We start from the raw sequence: 19,666 nt of genomic DNA on the forward strand, positions 1-19,666 counted from the left end.
GGAGGGTTTGATGTTAATGTCATTAACATTCCTCACTGAAGGTGTTTTTACTCCATCTCTTAGATGTAAGCCAAACTCTTGACTTATTTTAAACACTATAGATCTGTTGTGGTTTCTCAATGGCATGTCTCTCTATAGTAGGGAGTGATTGTAAGTTATTCAGGTCGTAACTCAACAAGTTGCTTTAGGGAATGTCAGTCATCCTCATACTGGATGTGTCTATGTTAAGTTTTGTAAGGTCAGGAGGCATTCTGGGGCGAACAGCAGCCCCTGCGCTGCTGTAATCCAGGGCTAATACCACCAAACACCAACCTATATGTGACAGGTGGCAGGTGTGACCTCTCCTATGGACTGGCTTCGTTCCACTGACCTCTGCATTCCTGGTTCCCTTGTGCCCAGGGCCCCATACCTTGGTGGCCCATTGCCCAGAGACAGGTCCCTTTGTGGGGCTTATTAGACCGCCTGGCTAGGTGGGTGAAGAGTTCACCCTTCTCACAAAGCAGGCCTGAGGAGACGAGGGCAGAAGGCAGCTCACTCAGTCAGAGCAAAGCAGCTCCCATAGCAGGTCTTCATTAAGTATCTAAGTCTGGATACTTTGTTCAGCGGCTGCTTATTCAGGGGTAGAACCTGTTCATTTATAGTTTGCTTTAGGAGTGAATTACTTATTGTAAAATTAGTTATTCCAAAATTAGAGACCTTAAATATGACTGTGAATTCTGGGGCTAACTACATAAGTTTGCAGTATATTAATCATATATTATTTTGCTTTGAATAACACAAACTTTGCAGACACAGAGTCAACATCATAATTTACTCTGCTGTTTATCTCTCTCCTGTACTGTACAGCGAATACCACAGACAGGTGAACAACTTCTCTCAGCTATAACTCCACAAACAGGACTGCTTCTCCCTCCCTCTTGCTCTTTATCCACTCTTGTTATTCCCCGTTTCAAAATGACCATGACTTATTGAGTTTTTGGTCCAGAAGTTGTTGCAAACTTGACTTTGGGGCCTATTATTTTCTTAAGCATGTGCCAACCCTCAAATGACTTGTCCGTGCCAAGAGCGCAGCAGAGCCGGCAGACTCTCGACTCTGTGTGAGGGGAGAGATGGTCAGAGAGAGGTGTGGAAAAACAGCTAAGGTGCTGGCTGCTGAGTATTAAGACATTTCCTTCAACAAACAGAGTGGCTATTGATACGTGTCGAACGCAGTGGACAACTGTGGCACCTGTTACCCAGCAGTGGTTTGTGAAAAGTAGCAGACAGGTGTTTTTTGGCATCGTAAATGGGGTCTTCGTAGCTGTTACATGCTCTGATAACTCACCATTTAGATTTTCTTACTTCTATGTGACTTCATCAGGCAGACAGTGTACATGTTTGTCCTATCAGTCCTTAATACAGGCAGTTTTTTTGCATGACTGTCTCCTCTCTCCGTCCTTTGTACACTCATAGCACCCCCAGCTACAACTATGCCCCAAATATGGACAAACACTGGATCATGCAGTACACAGGCCCCATGAGACCCATCCACATGGAGTTCACCAATTTCCTCCATCGGAAGAGGCTGCAAACACTCATGTCTGTGGATGATTCAGTGCAGAAGGTAATGAGCTGTTTTTTAGGAATTTCATATCTGTTTCTCAGAGGCATGTGCTTTCTTTAAATGTCTTAAATGTCTTCTCATCCCCATTCATTTGGTTTCATAGGTGTTTGAGATGCTAGAGGAAACCGGTGAGCTGGACAACACTTACGTCATCTATACAGCAGACCACGGCTACCACATTGGTCAGTTTGGGTTAGTCAAGGGCAAGTCAATGCCTTACGACTTTGACATCCGTGTGCCGTTCTTCCTGAGAGGACCCAACGTAGAGCCTGGGGCAGTGTAAGTTTTTTTTAGCTTACATTGTCTCTACGTTGACCTTGTATAAGGTCAAGAATGAACTGCACTGTGTGTACTTTGACCTATCTTTCTCGCAGACTATTTTTTTCACGTGTCTTGGTTTTGTTATTTAATATCACTGTATGTATCTCAGAAGATTAACATCATGTGCATGTACTTCTCAGAAACCCGCATCTGGTACTGAACATTGACCTAGCTCCCACGATTCTCCACATTGCTGGGTTGGATACCCCTCCAGACATGGATGGAAAGTCCATCCTTAAGCTGCTGGAACAGGAAAGGACTGGCAATAGGTCTGTATGGATCCATCGTGCCATGCTGTAATAGATATCATGTACAGTAATTGCACAGTGTGCATGATATGTGCAACAGTCCTGTTCGTTTGTCGTTATTGAGCGAATGCAAATTTCCATAGCCCAAATAATTGCGCTCCAGCTGAGCACAAAGTGGGTTTAGGGCAATTTGGTGGATTTTCCTTGGCTGTAGGACTTTGGCTCGAATTCACTGAGGTTATTCTTGTGAAGTTTCCCGTAGAATTTGTTTGCAAGTTGAATCATTTGTTTCCCCAGGAAACCTACTGCACAAACATTGTCAGAAAGAGCCATTGACCTGTTATGAATGAAAAACCATTGTCCTTTACCAGGCATTAAAAAGAGCACAAAATATATCTGCACTATTAAAGAAAAAAACAGTCGCTTAGAAAAACATTTCCAGAGCAACAGAAAGAACAGAGATAATCCGTTTAATGCTCAGAGAGCATTTACGCGATTCCCTTGAACCCACAAGGTCTTGAGCCTGCTATGATAAACTCCCCTAATGTTGGCTAGCTGCATGCCCGACATACTGTAGCTGATGGCGAGTGCATAGGCCATATGAATTCTATAAACTTTGTGCTTTTTGTTTTCCCAGATTCAAACCCAACCGGAAACCCAAAGTCTGGAGGGACACATTCCTGGTGGAGCGAGGGTAAACTCTGGTTCTTTATTCCCTTTCCACACCACAGGCACATCCATGTCGTTGCAGAGCATTGTGTGTCACACAAACCTGACAAAGCATCTCAATGAACCCGAAATGTGCAAGGCTCAATGCGTGGTCCCAATTCCAGCAACAAAGCCGCTTTTCCCAGTTATTTGTTATCTGACAGACATTTCCTGACCACAGTCGGCTTGGAAGGCAATGAGGGTGGAAGAGGTTGAAATATTCATTTTGGTAAACCTATAAGCGGCTTGCAAATTATGACAGTTCATGCAAGAGGCCCTGACACGTGTAAAAAGGTCATTTGATCATTTGCAAAAGAAAAGCAGAGTCTTTGTCTTTTGAAGGGACCTTGCATCTATCGAGCACATGATCGGGGCCTTAAACCTGACTTGGCCTGCTGTTCATGCACTGGCGGAGACATACGGAAGATAGCTAGACACATGCAAAATAAACAAAGGCTAGCCAGGCTCAGGATGATGTTACCTGAGGAATGGCTGGAAGGCTCACACTCAATCCACTCACAGGACATGTCACCAGCTCCCCCAGTGTGGAATGCAGCAGCCACGCTGTAGCCAGCGCTCGACTGTTTCCCCCAAGACTGTTTTCTTTGTAGTGCACGCGATCGCATGCAGCACATGCTCCCTCACAAACCCTGTCAGTTCTTTATTTAACCTCCCCTCCGCTGCCAGATATATGTTGCAGAAAACGATACCTCCAATCTGACAGCCTGCTTTTGTTCACTTAACATGTTAAGCTTTGGTAATGCCAGGGTTACGCTGACAGAAATCTGACAACTTGGAGAGAAACGATCCCATCAAGCTTCAAGTATTTGCATGATGCAGGTGCCCAAGAAGAAAAGAATGAAATGAAATGAAATGAAATAAATAAAAACGGGAAAGACACAGAGGCATTGGTAGGAAAACGAGGGGGGAGAAAACACTGGTTGGAGCCAGATTGTGCTGGCAGCATGTGTAATGATACTGTATATTACAATATGTCACCCATACAGCTGCTGTTTTTCCCCACTATCATTTCCTCACAATCCCTACTTCTTTTTTCCAAATCGCTGGCTTGGCCCATCTCCTTTCCACTAATTTGCTCATTTGCCAACATCTGCAGACACGCATCCAAGAGTACAAAAGAAGCACTCGTTAGCTGAGCTGCTGCGCATACAGATCAGTCTCCTGCTGGCCTATGTTTGTGTGACAGAAGAACGAGCGGGTCTATGGACCACTGTGTATGAAATGAAAGAGTGTAACCTTTGACATGTTGGGGCTTTAGCTCTTTTAATCCATTCCTCCATTAATCTACACTGTTTATAAAGGCTGTCTGCTTGTGCGCTTGCCTCTAAATACTGAGATTAGCCTCCACAGACCTCTCACTCTTTTTCCCTGGCACAGATGTAGCAGCACACACACACACAGTAGCTAATGTTTTTTGTACACTTCTCTCACTGCTCATGTGATATTCTCTATGATCTAATATCCTCACATGACCTAACAGTACTGTTCCTCTAAGCCTGTGAAACGCTGACTGACAGCTGGGGCTGACTGTGTTGTTTGAGAATCTAATAATCGACGTAACGCAGCCATCAGGGAGTGACATCCACAACAACTGTTCGCTCCTTAATCATCCTTGGCTAAAGGCTAGAGACTGCAGCCAAGGCAGTGTGTGAACATTGGCTTTTTTCCCCTGGAACAGAGCACTAGACGGGATCAGACAAGACAACGGCCCTAGTCTTGCAGGGCACAGGTTGTTCTGTGCTTCGTTGTCGCCGTCACTCTGTCTGTGGGTCGCGAGCAGCCAGGGCATGTTGGCAGAGAGTTGGTAATAGAGCAGGGGGACGGGGGGAGGGAGGTTGGCATGGCCTTAGCAGAGACTCAGCCAGGTCTTGCAGTGGTAGCGGAGGAGAAAGGGGCAGGGCAGTTGAACGTGATGCCAAGCCAAGGTCAGACAGCTTGGCCTGGAGCTGAGCACTGGTGTGAGGCTGAGCTGAGCTCCATGCCCAGACCCTCTGGCACACACACACACACGCTACATAACTCATCCATTCACTGACCATGACCATGAGAAGCACACGGGACTGACCGTAACAGAGAGTAAAAAACAGGAAACAGTGAATAAAACTTTCAGCTCACTCCAGTTCAGTAATACCTTAATAGTTTAATAGTATATTCACTCCTTGAATGAGCCTTTTAAAGCTGATTTCCTCTTAATTCTGTTGACTCGTTGTGTTGCGCAGAAAGATCCTGAGGAAGAAGGAAGACTCAGTGAACACTCAGCACACCAACAGCCTTCCCAAGTACAAGAAGGTCAAAGAGACTTGCCAGCAGGCGGAATTCCAGACACCCTGCGAACAGCCTGGACAGGTAAAACAAACACGCCCATGTGCAAATGAAAATGAGTTCCCCTGATATCCACTAAGGAAAGTTGCTTCAGTCCTTTCCTAACAGTAATGAGTACCACTCTGTGACCTCGTGCTGCCTGTTGAGCTATGCCGCAGAGCCAAACGTGAAATAGCCATTCATAGTACATCACTTGGTTCATAATTGGACCCTATTGCACTGTTTTGTGGTATATTAATCTGTTGGTACTTCCCTTTCATCTGTGCCCATTAATTTTCTGGCAGACCAGCAGTCAAGTGGTACAGTATGTGGCCTTGGAGCACACAGACCAGAACAATACAAATTGTTACAAGTCTCAGGTAGCGTTAAATGACAAGCGGAGTTTCTGAGGGTTGGGCTAATGAATTCCAGATCCAGTTTATGGTCATATAAATGTGTGTACGTAACAATCAGTTATTAAAGACAGCGATGGAACAATTCCAGTTGAGCTCAGCAGTGTGTTGTGTTAATGCATGCGGATACTGAAAGCGTGTGCACCTGTAGTCGTGCACAAAAAAGAGCAGAGCCGTTGTCTTGCCGCTGTAATAATTCAGTGTTATATGTTGGTGCATAGCATGAAGGATAAGCTTTGGTCATAAGTGGCCTGTCTGGTATGATTTAACATGACCTCCCAGTGAGCAGCCTGAAAGCCAGTGGTGTGTGTCTTAGAAAATTACAGGGGAAATGGTAGTTTCGCACAGCAGGGAAGTGCTTTATTGCTCCTCTTCATTTTGTCTAATCTCTCTTTTCCAGCTCCTCTTCTTCTGTATTTTACAGTTTGTTTTATGCATTTAAATGCCACAGAGGGAAAAAAATGGCTCAAACTGGAGCATTGTACTGAAATAGTTAAAAGGGTCTTCAACAAGGACATCAAACCTCAGTCTTGAACCCAATTTAGATTCGAATGAGAGAAGTTTTGTTTTTGAAACGCCTTAAAAGTTACTGCCTTTTGAATATGACCACACAATCTTGGTTCAGACAAACCAGATTTTTCTAAAAGCAAAGCCTCTGTTGTGTTTTTGTCGCAGAGTTGTTGCGGTCCTTTGGAATCGATCATGTGATAACGCTACGGGTTTGTTGTGGGTACGGCAGATTTACTCACCAGGGACATAGAGAAATCTCTGTTACTCTATGTTTTCGGGGGTACATCACAGTGTGAGTGGCTTGCGGTACTTTGGGTCTTCCACATTACCGCTCATGTTTCAGCCTGCATGGTCATCCATGTCTGCTCCTAACTCCCCCATCCTCCTCCTCAGCGTCTCATCCATCTCTGCTGTCCTGCTGCTGCAATGGCACTGTTGTGCCTTAAAAGCACTCACAGGAGGGAGGGCGAGGGAGGAGGATAAAGACAGACAGAGATTGTTTTCATCCCTGAGTGACAATACATCTCTCTCTCTCCCTCCCCTACGTCTTGTCTAATGCTGATATAACAGCTTTGTTTGGCCCGTAAGCCCTTCGTCACTATATGAGCCTTCCAGAAGAAACCTGAGCTGCTTTATGGCTCTTTGTTTGGACCCTCGTTCCCACACTCACCGCTGATGATCCGCACTGCTCCCCGCAGATGTGTCTCTTCCATTTATACAAGACCAAACCAGCGGCACAACTCACAGCAATTAGCCAAGGCTTTCTTTTCCTGATGGGAGTAAATGTTGAGAAAGACACAGAAAATGTAGGCAAGTGCGTGGATACGTATTTACACAATTACGCTGGTGACGCACTTGGCACAGACGCACTCAGTGTGAGGGTGATAGGGGGGCTTCCTCTCTATTTTCTAGACACCAGACAGGCCCTGTTCATCTCATGTGGTCGGTTTGGTTTATCTTTCCCGCTGCTTTTGGATGCCATTCTTTCCCACAGGCTGAGATTTCCCTGATATATCTGTCAGAAGCATGTGTTTCTCATGACCCCAACACCAAAACAGAGGATTTGTCTGAGATTAAGTTTTTCTTAGATTGGTAACATCTCTAGCACTTATTATTAGCTCTGCCAGAAAATCTGTTCATTGTTAAAAATAACGTGGAGACTTCCAAAAGGATACAGATCAAGGACACTTGATCACTTGAAATCTACACATAGAAATTAAGTTAGCTGAAAGAATGCCTGAAAGAATTCCTGAGGGAATATTGTTTCTCCGTATTTATTTCTGTTGTGGTTGCTGTTGACAGAAATGGCATTGTGTAGAGGAGATCACAGGGAAGTGGAGGATACAGAAGTGTAAAGGTGGTTCCAAAGAAGGCTCCAGGAAGAGGGCCCGCAGCCTGAAGCCTCGCAGCAGTTATGACCACAGAGAGAGGGGCTGCGACTGTGGGGACACTCTCCTCAAACCCTCCAGAATGGACCGCCGTGCCCAACGACAGTTATCTGGCTCAACAGGCCAGCGTAAGTATACATGACTCTTCATCTAATAATATAGAATACAGTGTCCTTTAAAGTGATGACGGATTGGATATATGTGTATGAGTGTTATTTCAGTGCAACAGTAGACGATATGGCATGAATGTGATCAGCAACAGGTTTTTCTTTACTTGTATTGATGTCTCTCAATACCAGAAGAAAAATAAGTCTGCAAAGGCTCAAGCCTTGACTTCCTGTAACTGATTATTTATGCTTTAAGGGGAGACATATGCATGGAAAAAGTAAACATCCTGCAACAAGTACTGCAATTTGTTCTGTGGATGCTGTGTTGCGTATGTGTGTGTGAGAGTATATGTGTGAGTGTGCTGTCAGGATTGTGGTTTTGAATTGTTTGATGCCCTCTAGTGTCGCTTAGAAAAGGTGCAACTGAAGCAGTGTTTTACAAGTGTATACATTAAGGACTTTCCAATCAATATAAACACACAAGCCAAAGGACGTATCTGACAGCATGACGTGTGAAATGAAAATACATGGGCTTTACTGATTTAGGAGGCACAGCGTAAGTTTCTGCAGCTGCGGTTCTCTCAATCGAAACAGCATCCAAAGATGGAGTTTGATTATGTCATGAAGTTGTGTGGGACCATAGAGGTTGTTGCTTTCGTTGTTAAACTACTGCCCAGTACTGGATAAAGTTTACCAAGTATCCACGAAAAGACAAACCATTGGGTCAGTAATCACATGCAAAAAAATTGTTATTTTGACCCAGTTTAAAACAAACCAGCCATCTGTTTGTGGGGTTAATAAGGTCAGCTACTGTATATGAACTAATACAACCCAAGACAAACCAGTAGAAAGACCCAAATGCCCACACTCTCAAACTTGGGTTAGCGACTTGTCTCAGTTTTTCTTAGGCTATATGAACAATGATTAGGATGTGTTCCAGAAATGGCCCAAAAATTATACTTGATGTCAGAAACAGTTTGATTCATCAGTAAAACTGAAGTAAGGCATCGTATAAGTGTACCTAACTAGTAAAGTAGGAGCATAAAGGCATTGTTTGACTCAAGTTTATATGTTTATAGGTTATCAGCCACGTTTTGTCCACACCCGGCAGACCAGGTCTCTGTCTGTGGAGTTTGAGGGTCAGATATATGACATTGACCTCCAAGCAGACGATCAGTCAGCTGTCCGCCGCCGCGTCATCTCCAAGCGTCACTACAGCCCAGACGACCCAGACTTTAATTTGGGGTCAGATGATGGTTCAGAGGAAATGCTGGCGGATGACACCAATGCTGTGGGATACCCAAACTCTGTGAAAGTTACCCACAAGTAAGAAAGACTTCACGTGCATATATACTGTGTGTCTGCCAAAAGAGCAGGATGTGACTGTTTTTTTCTGCATCTGTTTCAGGTGTTATATCTTGGTGAATGACAGTGTTCACTGTGAAAGAGAAATCTATCAGTCCTCCAGAGCCTGGAAAGACCATAAGAGCTATGTGGACCATGAGGTGAGTGTACACAGCTCAGGTTGCTCATTTTGTTTGTGGTTAAGGATTTGTCAAAACAGATAAAAGATAATTGATTGCATTTGCTACGTACATATTTAAATCCAGATTGAAGCACTTCAAGACAAAATCAAAAACCTCCGGGAAGTACGAGGCCATCTAAAGAGGACAAGACCGGACGAGTGCGACTGTGGAAAGAAGAGGTTAGTCTTTTAAATTTCACCTCAGAAAGATGTTTCTCTCTTTCATGTTATTCCCACAAGATATCTATAACTTGTTTTAGGCCTGCCTGATGCAAAACCCTATAGGAGGCCACACCTAAAAAAGTTTTCTGCCTGGTCCTTAGTCTCTTTCTCTGTTTATAAAACCAGCTATTTTAACAAAGGAGACAGAAACAAGGCAGAGAGATTGAAGAACAGGAATGATCACCTCCACCCGTTTAAGTGAGTCTCTCTTCCCCTTTGATTATGAGTTTGCCCCATTTAGTGTCACCCTTCCTTATTTGTTAAACTGACCATGACTTGCAATGGATCAAGTATGAAAATACTGTTTGACTGTCCATTGCTAATAATCTGCATGGTCACTGCATGTCAGGTTTAAACATAAAGCTCACCTTCATTTAGATGACTGTAGATCCCAGATGAGCAGCCCAGCATGTGTGTGTTTTGGATGTGTTGATGATGTTTGTGTAGAATTTTTTATTCAGTGTTTGGTCCTAGAATGGAGTTTAAATGACAAAGCAGATGCATGGCCAGGGATCTATTTTATGTGTGTCTGGAAGTGATTGAGTCGCATGGAAAGCTAGTATGACTCAACAGAGGGGAAATCAGTCAATCCCTCAAACACAGTGATCAACTTGCACCAGGAAACATTGGAAACAGATTATGCCAATACAAAGCAGCTGTTTTTCTGCTGTGCCTGTTCTGCGTTGAGGCAGGGAGGAAGAGGGGACAGTGGCTAGAATGTCATCCCAGAGAAAATTGGACCTAGTAAGAGCTTAAACATGAAAGTAAACAGACTGTCACATCCTGGCATCGGCGATGCCTTCTGGAAGTCCCCTCCAGATCCTCCACCACTGTGGTTGCTGGCATTAGAGAGGGTAGAGGCTGATGTCATCTTTGCATCAACACTGTTTTGTAATTCTCTCACGTTTCTGCCCACAGGGAGGCAGCGCAGGAAATCGACGGGAAGGCGCAGTTGTACAACGAGATCCGGAGAAGGAAGAAGGAAAGGAAGGAGAAGAAGAGGCAGAGGAAGGGAGACGACTGCAGCCTGCCCGGCCTCACTTGTTTCACACATAACAATGACCACTGGCAGACTGCTCCCCTCTGGACATGTATGTATATCGACTTCAAGCTCCTGAAGCCTGATTTATGGTAGGCCGCTTAACACTTTCAATGAGTGACGCTTGACAGAAACAATGTATTTTCAACACAAAAATGTGTTGCACAATACAAAAATGTGTTGCACAACACCATACACCTGGAGAATTTTGTTATGCCACAGACAACGTCATATGTTGTTGCACAATGTGATTGGAAGTGTTAGTATCATTCCCATCGAGAGAGTAGTTTTTAATCCACACCGACTTCGACCTGCACTCAGCTTCTCTGGCCACAGTAAGCAGCCGTCCGTCAGCAGCAGCTCCTGGAGAGCTGAGAAGACAGCAGTCGGCCAACCTGCCTTCACCAGGCTGACTGACAACAGACATTTACTGAAACCAAATTATTTTTCATGTCAGCTCCATTGGACGACATCAACAATATTTGTATTTATTGATTCATGAATTTTATTTCGCCATAGTGAGGGGAATCTGCTGCTCACAGACAGACTGGGAGCAGATTAATCAATGTATATACGGTTAAAGACACATTTACAGCGATTTTAAACAGCTGTCTGTGCAGATTATGCGTCACTAAATGTGACAGAAATGGATTCGGACCACAAAAAAAGAAGATTACTGAAGCGTAAATTCAAAACGACACACACCTGCTTAATTACTGTCAAGCAACACTCAGAAGTGTTGAGCACTCTACTATAAATCAGGCTTAGGTCTTCCTCTCCTCTCCTTGAATAAGAAACACCACTATAAACACATTGTTAGTAGGAAAAATGGTAGTTTGATGGGGTTGAGTCAGTGTTATGACAGTGTGAGTATGCCTTGCTCATGAACACTGAGCACATTTGCTCAAAATGTGTAAGATCCATTAAGAGATTTGTCTGTAGTTGCAGTAGAATTGACTCCTGTTACAATGAATCTCGATTGCTGTTTAGTGGGTGGATTCTGCGCATGCACCAGCTCCAACAACAACACCTACTGGTGCCTGAGAACCATCAACGAAAGCCACAACACGCTCTTCTGTGAGTTCTCCACTGGCTTCCTGGAGTACTTTGACCTCAACAGTGACCCCTACCAGGTGGGTGAACATCAGTCTTCAGCCATTCAGCTCAGTGTGTCCCATCTGTGTCTCCTCGCCTCCTCTCTCAAAGCCTTTTTATTGGTCCCTGCTTTATAAAACTGGTTATTTTGAAAGTTTTTATGTGGGAACAGCAACATGCAATTTCATCCTGCTATTTTTGGACATGGATAAACACGCAAATATAACATCATGACACTAAAACAAATGTTTTTTGTTTTTTCTTTGAGTGTTAAATTTCTGTTTTTGTTTTCCCCATCCAGCTCACCAACGCGGTGTACACAGTGGATCGGGATGTACTGAACTCTCTCCATGCCCAGCTAATGGAGATGAGGAGTTGTCAAGGTTACAAGCAGTGTAACCCTCGCCCAAAAGGCTTGGACACAGGTAAAAATGCTCACTGTTAGCCTGTTTGTTGTCTCCTACCTGCCTGTCCTTAAATCGTTGGACATCTGGACTGTTATTCTGGGTTTAGTGGTGGTTGTTATGCCAACAGAGACTGAAACAGATTTTACACGCAGAAGAATTAGACTGAAGTTGATGATTTTGAGAGTATATAGCGTCAATATCATGATGTGGCACAAGATAGGCAGGTGGGATATAACATTGGGAGGAGTTTGATTTGCCACAACAGTAAGGTCCCAGTGGTGCATAATGTATAATTTAGAGCTGTCAATCCTCAATGGGAAAATATTCCAGCCAGCAGGGCAGTAACAACGGTGTTTTGTGGAAAAGGCGACACACCTACATAGCGTGCTGTTGCTAGCTGGTTAACTTAATTGTAGCTCTGTGCCGCCAAAAGTGGCAGATTGATAGCACAAGCAAGCACAAGTCATATTTTGTTTTACAGGAAGAAAACATGATTGGATTTTCATATAACAATATGAGGAAATAGATTTATTTTCTTGCATATATTGTTAAGTAGGTGCAAAGTATGGCCATAGATGTGATCTAAAATGGTTAAATCAGCATAGTGACTTTAAATTTGAATTACTTTCAAAAACACTCAGTCTAGTCTTCTGCTGGGTCTCTATTATCTGTTTCAGTCTCTGGTGTGTGTGTCTTTGCACATATCTGCATGCTGCATGTGTTTGGGGATGATCTACTCGGTGACGTATGCTGAAATTTCAGGTGGAGGTCAATGAATCATCACCGACTCTTACGTGTCATTTGTCGATGTGTTTTGAATGTTTTCTTGATACACACATGTACACACACTCAGACTTCTGTTCCCCAGCCCAGGACCTTCCACTTACATACACTGAGTTCTAGCGTTTTGACTCATAGTGTTCTTTAATAAAAAAGAAGGCCGTGTCACAGTTGTACGTCCTGGCCATCATCCCTGTTGTGACTCACTGAGTGTTAGAGATATTATTTGGAGGATGCTGTCATCACGGCAGTTGAGGCTGTCATTTTATTTGGGCCCGTCATGCATCACTGCCATAATCAGCCACAATGTATTTTAACTACCACCACATAGTCCAAGCATCCTTACTGAGCAGACATCCCGGTGACGGAGGCGGTTAATAACTAATGCCACGATGACCGAAGGCCGCGCGGCCCGAGCTGTGGGGTTCGTGTGTGGCATGAACTGGCTGCGCTGTTTATGTCCTGAGGATAAAAACTTAATGTCTGTAATTACCAGCTGGAGAGTGGAGCACCGGAGCGGCCAAGCTGCTCTGAGAAAACTGATTGTGTTTCAGTGTTGGCATGGCGGACTTGTCAAAGCCGTGCCAACACATGTCACATAGCAGCCTAAAATCTCTTACTTGTACTGGCTGCCCTCGCTCGGGTATGGTGCCAGCACCGTGGACCAATGAAATTGCTGTTGTGGTTGCATCAAGTGATGTTTTTGTTGGATGAATAGGTTATTAAAACTTAAGTATCTCGGTGAAATGGATCTAGCAGTTACTTGCATCTATTTGCGGAGTGTGACTCAACCACCACCATCACCTGACTGGATAACCTTGTGTGTTTTGCTTTGAAGGGGAAACCCAGTTGAACTCTACACCTCACAAACCACTCACTTCTGATCAATCCTCATCTCTCCATCCAGCCCAATCGTATGAACTCTTCCACCCTGTTTTTTTCCTCCACTCAAATCCAAATCTTTTTTTCCTCCTCACCCCTGCCCTCCTCAATCTGATCATCCAATGATTGCATTTCTCCATAGGGAGTAGCAGCTGTGCATGAAGAAGTCTTCAGTGTGAATGATCTTTTTATCTCCCTTCCCGTATCTCCCTGAATCAAAGCATTAACAATCGATTGCTTTTATTTTCCCGATCAGGAGGTAAAGATGGAGGAAGCTATGAGCCACACAGGTATCCACCAATTTTTGTTTCTCTTCAGTGGCTTTTTCTTTAACACCTGCATGGGCCCGAATTGCCTCATTCCCACTAATACATCCATCCATGGAGTTGCTGGCACTTAATCCGTGGCTGCATGCTGGGGACACGCTAACAAGTCATAACAGATGATTATTATTTTTTCTCTCATTAAAGCAGCTTCATTTGTTGTCACTTCTGTGCACACAGTCTGTCCTTACTTTTATCTGCTGTGTAATGTCAGTCTGCAGCTATTCCAACATCCAATCAGCAGCTCAGATATTCTCTGCCGCATCATTTCACACCTTTGCTTGAGAGTGCAACATTTATAACAGCTGCCCATGTTGAAATATGGACTCGGATATTCACCCTTTTAGCTATTCTATACAATAGCATGACTGAAAACTAAAAAGTCAAACAGGGAGGTGCTGAATATGAGCTTCTACTAGAGACCTGCCCCAGGCATTATGTGCACGGGAATGACAATGCATGACACTGTATCATCCCAACTCATGCATCACATTCTACATGATAGCTTAAAGGAGTAGTTAAGACATTTTGGGCAATAGTCAACATCACTCTCGTGTCTGTACACTAAATATAAAGCTTTAGGCCCTGTCTACACATATACAGATAATTTTGACAATGGATATTTTCTCCTGTGTTTTAAAAAATAATTTGGTCCACACAACCTTTGTTTTACAAAATATCTGCATCCACATTAAAGCACAAAAACGACTCTAAACACTCGCTAATGTTAGCTGTGTTCAGCAGTCGACCTTGTCACAAAGGTAGTAAAGTTTACCATTCTCCCACTGGAGGTTTCATCAGTTGATTGGCATTTAATTCAAGGATGAAGGACCTCACTCAGAAATGCAAGTGATGCAAAACCATTGTTTCCGGCGGATTTTAAACCACAGACGCTGAGGTGGAGCAAAAACATCGGGTGCAGCAGATGCCTCAGTGTGAAGAAGGCCTGCCCCAGACAAACAATTTTCCTAGTCAACCAATAGTCGTCATTTAGGGCCATTAGTCGACTAGTCGCCTGCATGTTTATGATATTAATTTAATTATTAAACTATATATTCTGGGTGGGGCAACACAATGGTTTGAGTTGAAGGTGTGAGAAAGAATAGTATCAGTAACATTGTTAACACTGTGCTACATTACAGAGAAATACAAAACCGTACTAATGAACCTTCATTAATATAGGCCTATATTTTATCTACAAGTGCACGTCACACACTGAGCGAGCCGCCTGTTAATGACGCTGTGGGCTAATGGGCATGTAGCTACTTCCATGTTTCAGATGATACGTCATGTTTGTAGTCGACCAATGAAGATGAGTTTACATATCACCTTGGGTTCGTCCTTCACCTTCTCAAAATGATCCCACACTTTGGATTTCCTGCCCGACATGTTATTAACTAGCCTGTGGAATAACCGCAGGTACCAGGTAATAATAAGAAAAATATCCATTTTAAAATATCTCTATATGTGTAAACAGGGCCTCAGTCAACAGTCAACAGGTAGCTTTATGCTAAGCTAACTGTGTCCTGTGTCCACAGACAGATATGAGCGTGGTACCAGTCTTCTCATCTCACTCTTGAAAGAAACACATTTCCCAAAAATGCCTAACTACTCCTTTAACATCACCCTCCATGCAATATCAGCCATATCCATATATAAACCATCACCATCACATTAGTGTTCCAGCGTAGCATGACATTCAGACGCCTCTCACATTCACTCATGGCCATTAGCTAGTGGTAGAGTGGACACTTGAGTTGCCGTGACCTCTCTGTCCTCCCACTGACCTCTGCCCTTTTGACCTCTGTTTCTGGCACCTGCTTACCAGGCAACAGCAGCATCGAAAGTGGTCAAAGAGGAGACCAAGCCTCTCCTTCCTGTGAGTCCCTAAAGCCTACGTCAAACCATCTCCATCCTGTAGCTGCAGTAGTTAACAAGACAGCTGATCTTACAAGGAAAGCCGACCTAAAGTGGCGCTCATGCTTCTTTTCCTCAGTTTTTACTCGCAGACATCAAACTGAGCCCTTTGCTGCAATTTCCTTTTTATTTGCCTCTTTTTTTCTGATAGTATTTTGAGTTTATTTTTCTGGGGATACACCATCCAGCAGCTCATTTTTGTTTCCCTGAGCATCTTCTTGTTTTGTGTACCATCTTTTTGTTTCCTCTGCTGTTAAGTTCTTTTATTTTCCAGGTTGCCTGACTTTGCATTTCAATCCAGTGCCGTCCTTTCATTAACTGTGCCATTCCATTTTTATGCGCAGCTCAGTGTGTTAGTCTGTTATGATGGACCATTAAATATTTTTCTTTTCAGTCTGTCTTTCTAATGTGAATTTCTGAGGCAGCATGTGTTTGCACTACTCATGGCTTGAGCTTAGTGTGAGTGCTGTGTTTATCTAGTTTATTGAATGCTGCTTGAAAGTGTGCGTGTGTTTGTGTGCAAGTGTGTGTGTGTGTGTGCGCGTGTGTGTTGCTTGGGACCTCAAACCCCATGGAGCTGGCTGCTTTAGTGAGAGCCGGAGGCTAGGCATGACTGCATGGTGTCTGAGTCAACTCTTCTTTCCACTCCAGATCCTCACAGTCTCCTGTTTCTTTGTGTTTGCCAGCACACAGCCACTATGGGACGGACGACAGGGTTAAGCTGCCCAACTTGACAGACGAGGAGGTGAACTGGCAGGGATTGGAGGATCTGTATAGCATTAATGAAAGCCTTTATGAATGTAGGCCTGACTACAGCCCCAGCCCAGACAACTGGGCCAACTTCCGGAAGGATGTAGATAATATGTTTGCACTGCGACACGTTTTTAACAAATTCAACCAAACCCTTGACGACTCCACCCTGCCAGAGCTGGGCTCCGGGGCCGGGGGTGGAGGCTTTGAAGAAGGCAGCGGAGAAGAGCCGGCCTCAGCCAGCGACGTCTGGCCGGGCCTGGCCGCAGAGGCTCGCCTCACCACCCCCGCCCCCAGCAAAACTCCATCAGCACCACCCACACCCAGGACCACACTGGAAGGCCAACTGGAATCTGTTGTCAACGACCTTCCTGAGAGGCTTCTGAGCAGACACGGGATGTCTGTGATGTCAGCATCACCGGTGACAGCATTACCATCGGGTCCAAGGAGAGACAGGGTTATCTTCCAGAGCGACACGTGGGCGCAGCAGCTGGAGGAGATAGAAGGAGAGACTTTCAGTGGGAACGGGATGACGGAGCTGGAGACGCAACACGACAACCTGCTGCGCACTCACAACAGCCTGCAGGCCCAGCTGGAGCCTGGCCTGGGCCAGGGAGAGGCAGCCAACCCTCAGCGGCTTGGCCTGGACCTCGAAGACGAGGAGGACATTTTCCAGGCTCAAGGCTACCTCCCTTATTACCCACAGACGTTGAGGCCCAAGGTGCAGGCCAGCACCACCGGGAGCCCCCCCACCACACAGACTAGCACCCCACAGAGTGTCGGGGTGGTGCTGCAGGTGCTGCCTCAGTCAGCGCTGCCCCTCACCTTGGACTACGAGGGCAGCGGCTCTCTGCCTCAACCCTCCAATCAGACCCTCTGAGGCAGACGCATGTGCTGGCCAGCCAGCCGATGAGCTGCTGGTCGCCATAGAGACACAGAGACACAGTGATTGGGAGATGAGCTTGCCAAGAGCGATGGCAAGTGATGCCACCTCAGTCAGTCAGAGTTGTATAATGAGTATTAAAATTATTTTTTATTTTTTTACAGGTGCCTACATTTATTAGTAAACAGTGTTATGTTTTGTTTTTTTTTTTCAAATATATATTTAGAAAAGAAAAAGCCTTAATGCAGCTAAACTTAAGTGTTGGGATTAAAGATGATTAATTCCATATGGATAACACCATTGATGTTTTTAATATATGTTTTTATGAAAAACAAGTGTGAGTGGTGAAACCATTTCAACATCTGAATACATAGTTAGCATGAGTCAGCTTTAGGTACGCTCCACATCTATTAATCATAACGCTGCCCAGTCACAGGAAGCTTCGTCACCATGGTACCCACTCACTGTATAGATAAAGGTTAAATTTGACCCCAAATGCACTTTTGAACTTTTCCACGTGATGACCTTGTGTGTGGATATGAAATTTGTGTCAATTTGTGAAATTAGATTTTATGAAATGATTATTTCTACTGACTACTTTTAAAAACTGACAAGAGTTGGAGTGTCGCTTCTGAAAGAGTTACAGAATCGACATGAATACACAACATCTGTTTCTCAAATCTTATTTTTAAAGTTGCCAAATGGAAAATATTTCTAGCATTTGTTTTTACCTCCTTGCCATATGGCGTCAATAGCATCAGAGAGTTTAGACAATCATGAGACAGCCTGAGCTCACAGTTCACCCTCTGACTCTGACTCTGTGGAGATTTAAAGGGACAGTTCACTCCAAAATCAAAAACACATTTTTTTCCTCTTACCTGTAGCTCTGTTTATCAGTCTAGATTGTTTTGGTGTGAGGTGTCAAGTGTTGGCGATATCGGCCGTTAAGATGTCTGCCTTGTCTTGAATATAATGGAACTAGATGGCACTCTGCTTGTGGTGCTCAAAGTGCCAAAAAAATACATTGGAAAAACTCAACAGCAATGTCTCTTTCCAGAAATCATGACCTGGTTACTCAAGATAATCCACAGACCTTGTTGTGAGCAGTTTCATGTAGGAACTATTTTCTTTCTACTGAACTACACCCGCCAATCACATCACCACACAGAAGGAAGTGTGCATCTACTCATGGACGAAAGGCTCATGCTCATGATATCTATGTGAACATTAATGGTGTCCTCCTTGGCTGAGCTGCAACCTTAGCTAGCTCAGTGGTGCTAGGTCGCATACTTTTTCTTTATACTTTTAGTAGGCACTGCAGCTGCCCTTAAAAAGAACGTACTGTTGCATGCAGTGTGCACACAATCAGGACATACTACTTCCTCATAACATCACGCCCTGAACTTTGACCCTCTGGCTTTTATATCCGTTACCTTGGAGATAAAACAAATGCCGTGGATGTAGTAGAACATCCTGGTATTTTTGGCGTACTGCATTTAACATACTAAATCTTTTCCTGGCACACTAATGGTAGTATTTGTATTGGAACACACACTTTATTCTGAGCGGTGATACGGTTGGTGGGTGTTGAAAGAAAGTAGTTCCTACATGAAACTGCTCACAACAAGGTCTGTGGATTATCTTGAGTAACCAGGTCATGATTTCTGGAAAGAGACATTGCTACAGCTGATACCTCCAACACAGCAACTTAAACTAAAACAATCTAGACTGATAAACAGTTCTACAGGTAAGAGGAAAATCTGTATTTTTAATTTTGGGGTGTACTGTCCCTTTAAGTTAACTATCCTCACTAATAAGCAAATGCTTTCACAATCAGCAGGCGATAGAACATGTTCATTGTGTAACTTTTTTTGGAGCTGTCACCATTCCTCATGTGGTGTATGATGTAGTGCTTTGATAATCCTGAGTATAGTGTTGCACATGGCCAGTTCATTTTGAATGTAACTGTGTAGTCCCTTCAGCACACTCTGTTACAGCTTTATCTACGACAGCACAGTCAGTGAAATACTCTGCAGACGTTTCATAAGCTAAGTATTCCCATGTTTAACCTTTAGAAAATGGTTCTGCAAAAACTTGATGCTGTCCTTTTCCTTCTCGACAGTGTGTGTACAAGTGTTAGAACAACTCTGGTTTCAGGAAAGCCATGAAGCTGTTAAAGAAATAAACCCTTTCAACCTTCCCCGTGATGTCGTCCCACCACAT

General features: G+C 44.0%; 1 protein-coding gene across 5 annotated transcripts in view; it reads left to right on the top strand.

Annotated features, from left to right (window-relative positions):
• Positions 1–19,643, top strand: part of sulf1 (sulfatase 1) — a 41,918-nt gene extending 22,275 nt beyond the window's left edge. For 2 of the 5 annotated variants that reach the window (XM_033639287.2, XM_033639289.2), the window contains exons 6-19: positions 1,453–1,603; positions 1,707–1,882; positions 2,065–2,193; positions 2,810–2,866; positions 5,121–5,247; positions 7,428–7,641; positions 8,700–8,946; positions 9,029–9,125; positions 9,231–9,325; positions 9,494–9,565; positions 10,286–10,458; positions 11,397–11,539; positions 11,803–11,926; positions 16,497–19,643. In XM_033639287.2, the coding sequence (XP_033495178.1) occupies positions 1,453–1,603; positions 1,707–1,882; positions 2,065–2,193; positions 2,810–2,866; positions 5,121–5,247; positions 7,428–7,641; positions 8,700–8,946; positions 9,029–9,125; positions 9,231–9,325; positions 9,494–9,565; positions 10,286–10,458; positions 11,397–11,539; positions 11,803–11,926; positions 16,497–17,440 (2,749 nt within the window). In that variant the 3' untranslated portion in view covers positions 17,441–19,643. Of the gene's footprint in view, positions 1–1,452; positions 1,604–1,706; positions 1,883–2,064; positions 2,194–2,809; positions 2,867–5,120; positions 5,248–7,427; positions 7,642–8,699; positions 8,947–9,028; positions 9,126–9,230; positions 9,326–9,493; positions 9,566–10,285; positions 10,459–11,396; positions 11,540–11,802; positions 11,927–13,826; positions 13,861–15,721; positions 15,773–16,496 lie in introns of all 5 variants that reach the window. The other 3 variants (XM_033639291.2, XM_033639292.2, XM_033639290.2) reach the window with 3 other exon arrangements.
• Positions 19,644–19,666: the final 23 nt, after the last annotated feature.

The sequence above is a fragment of the Epinephelus lanceolatus genome, chromosome 20 (genome assembly GCF_041903045.1).
Source record: "Epinephelus lanceolatus isolate andai-2023 chromosome 20, ASM4190304v1, whole genome shotgun sequence".
NCBI lineage: Eukaryota > Metazoa > Chordata > Actinopteri > Perciformes > Serranidae > Epinephelus > Epinephelus lanceolatus.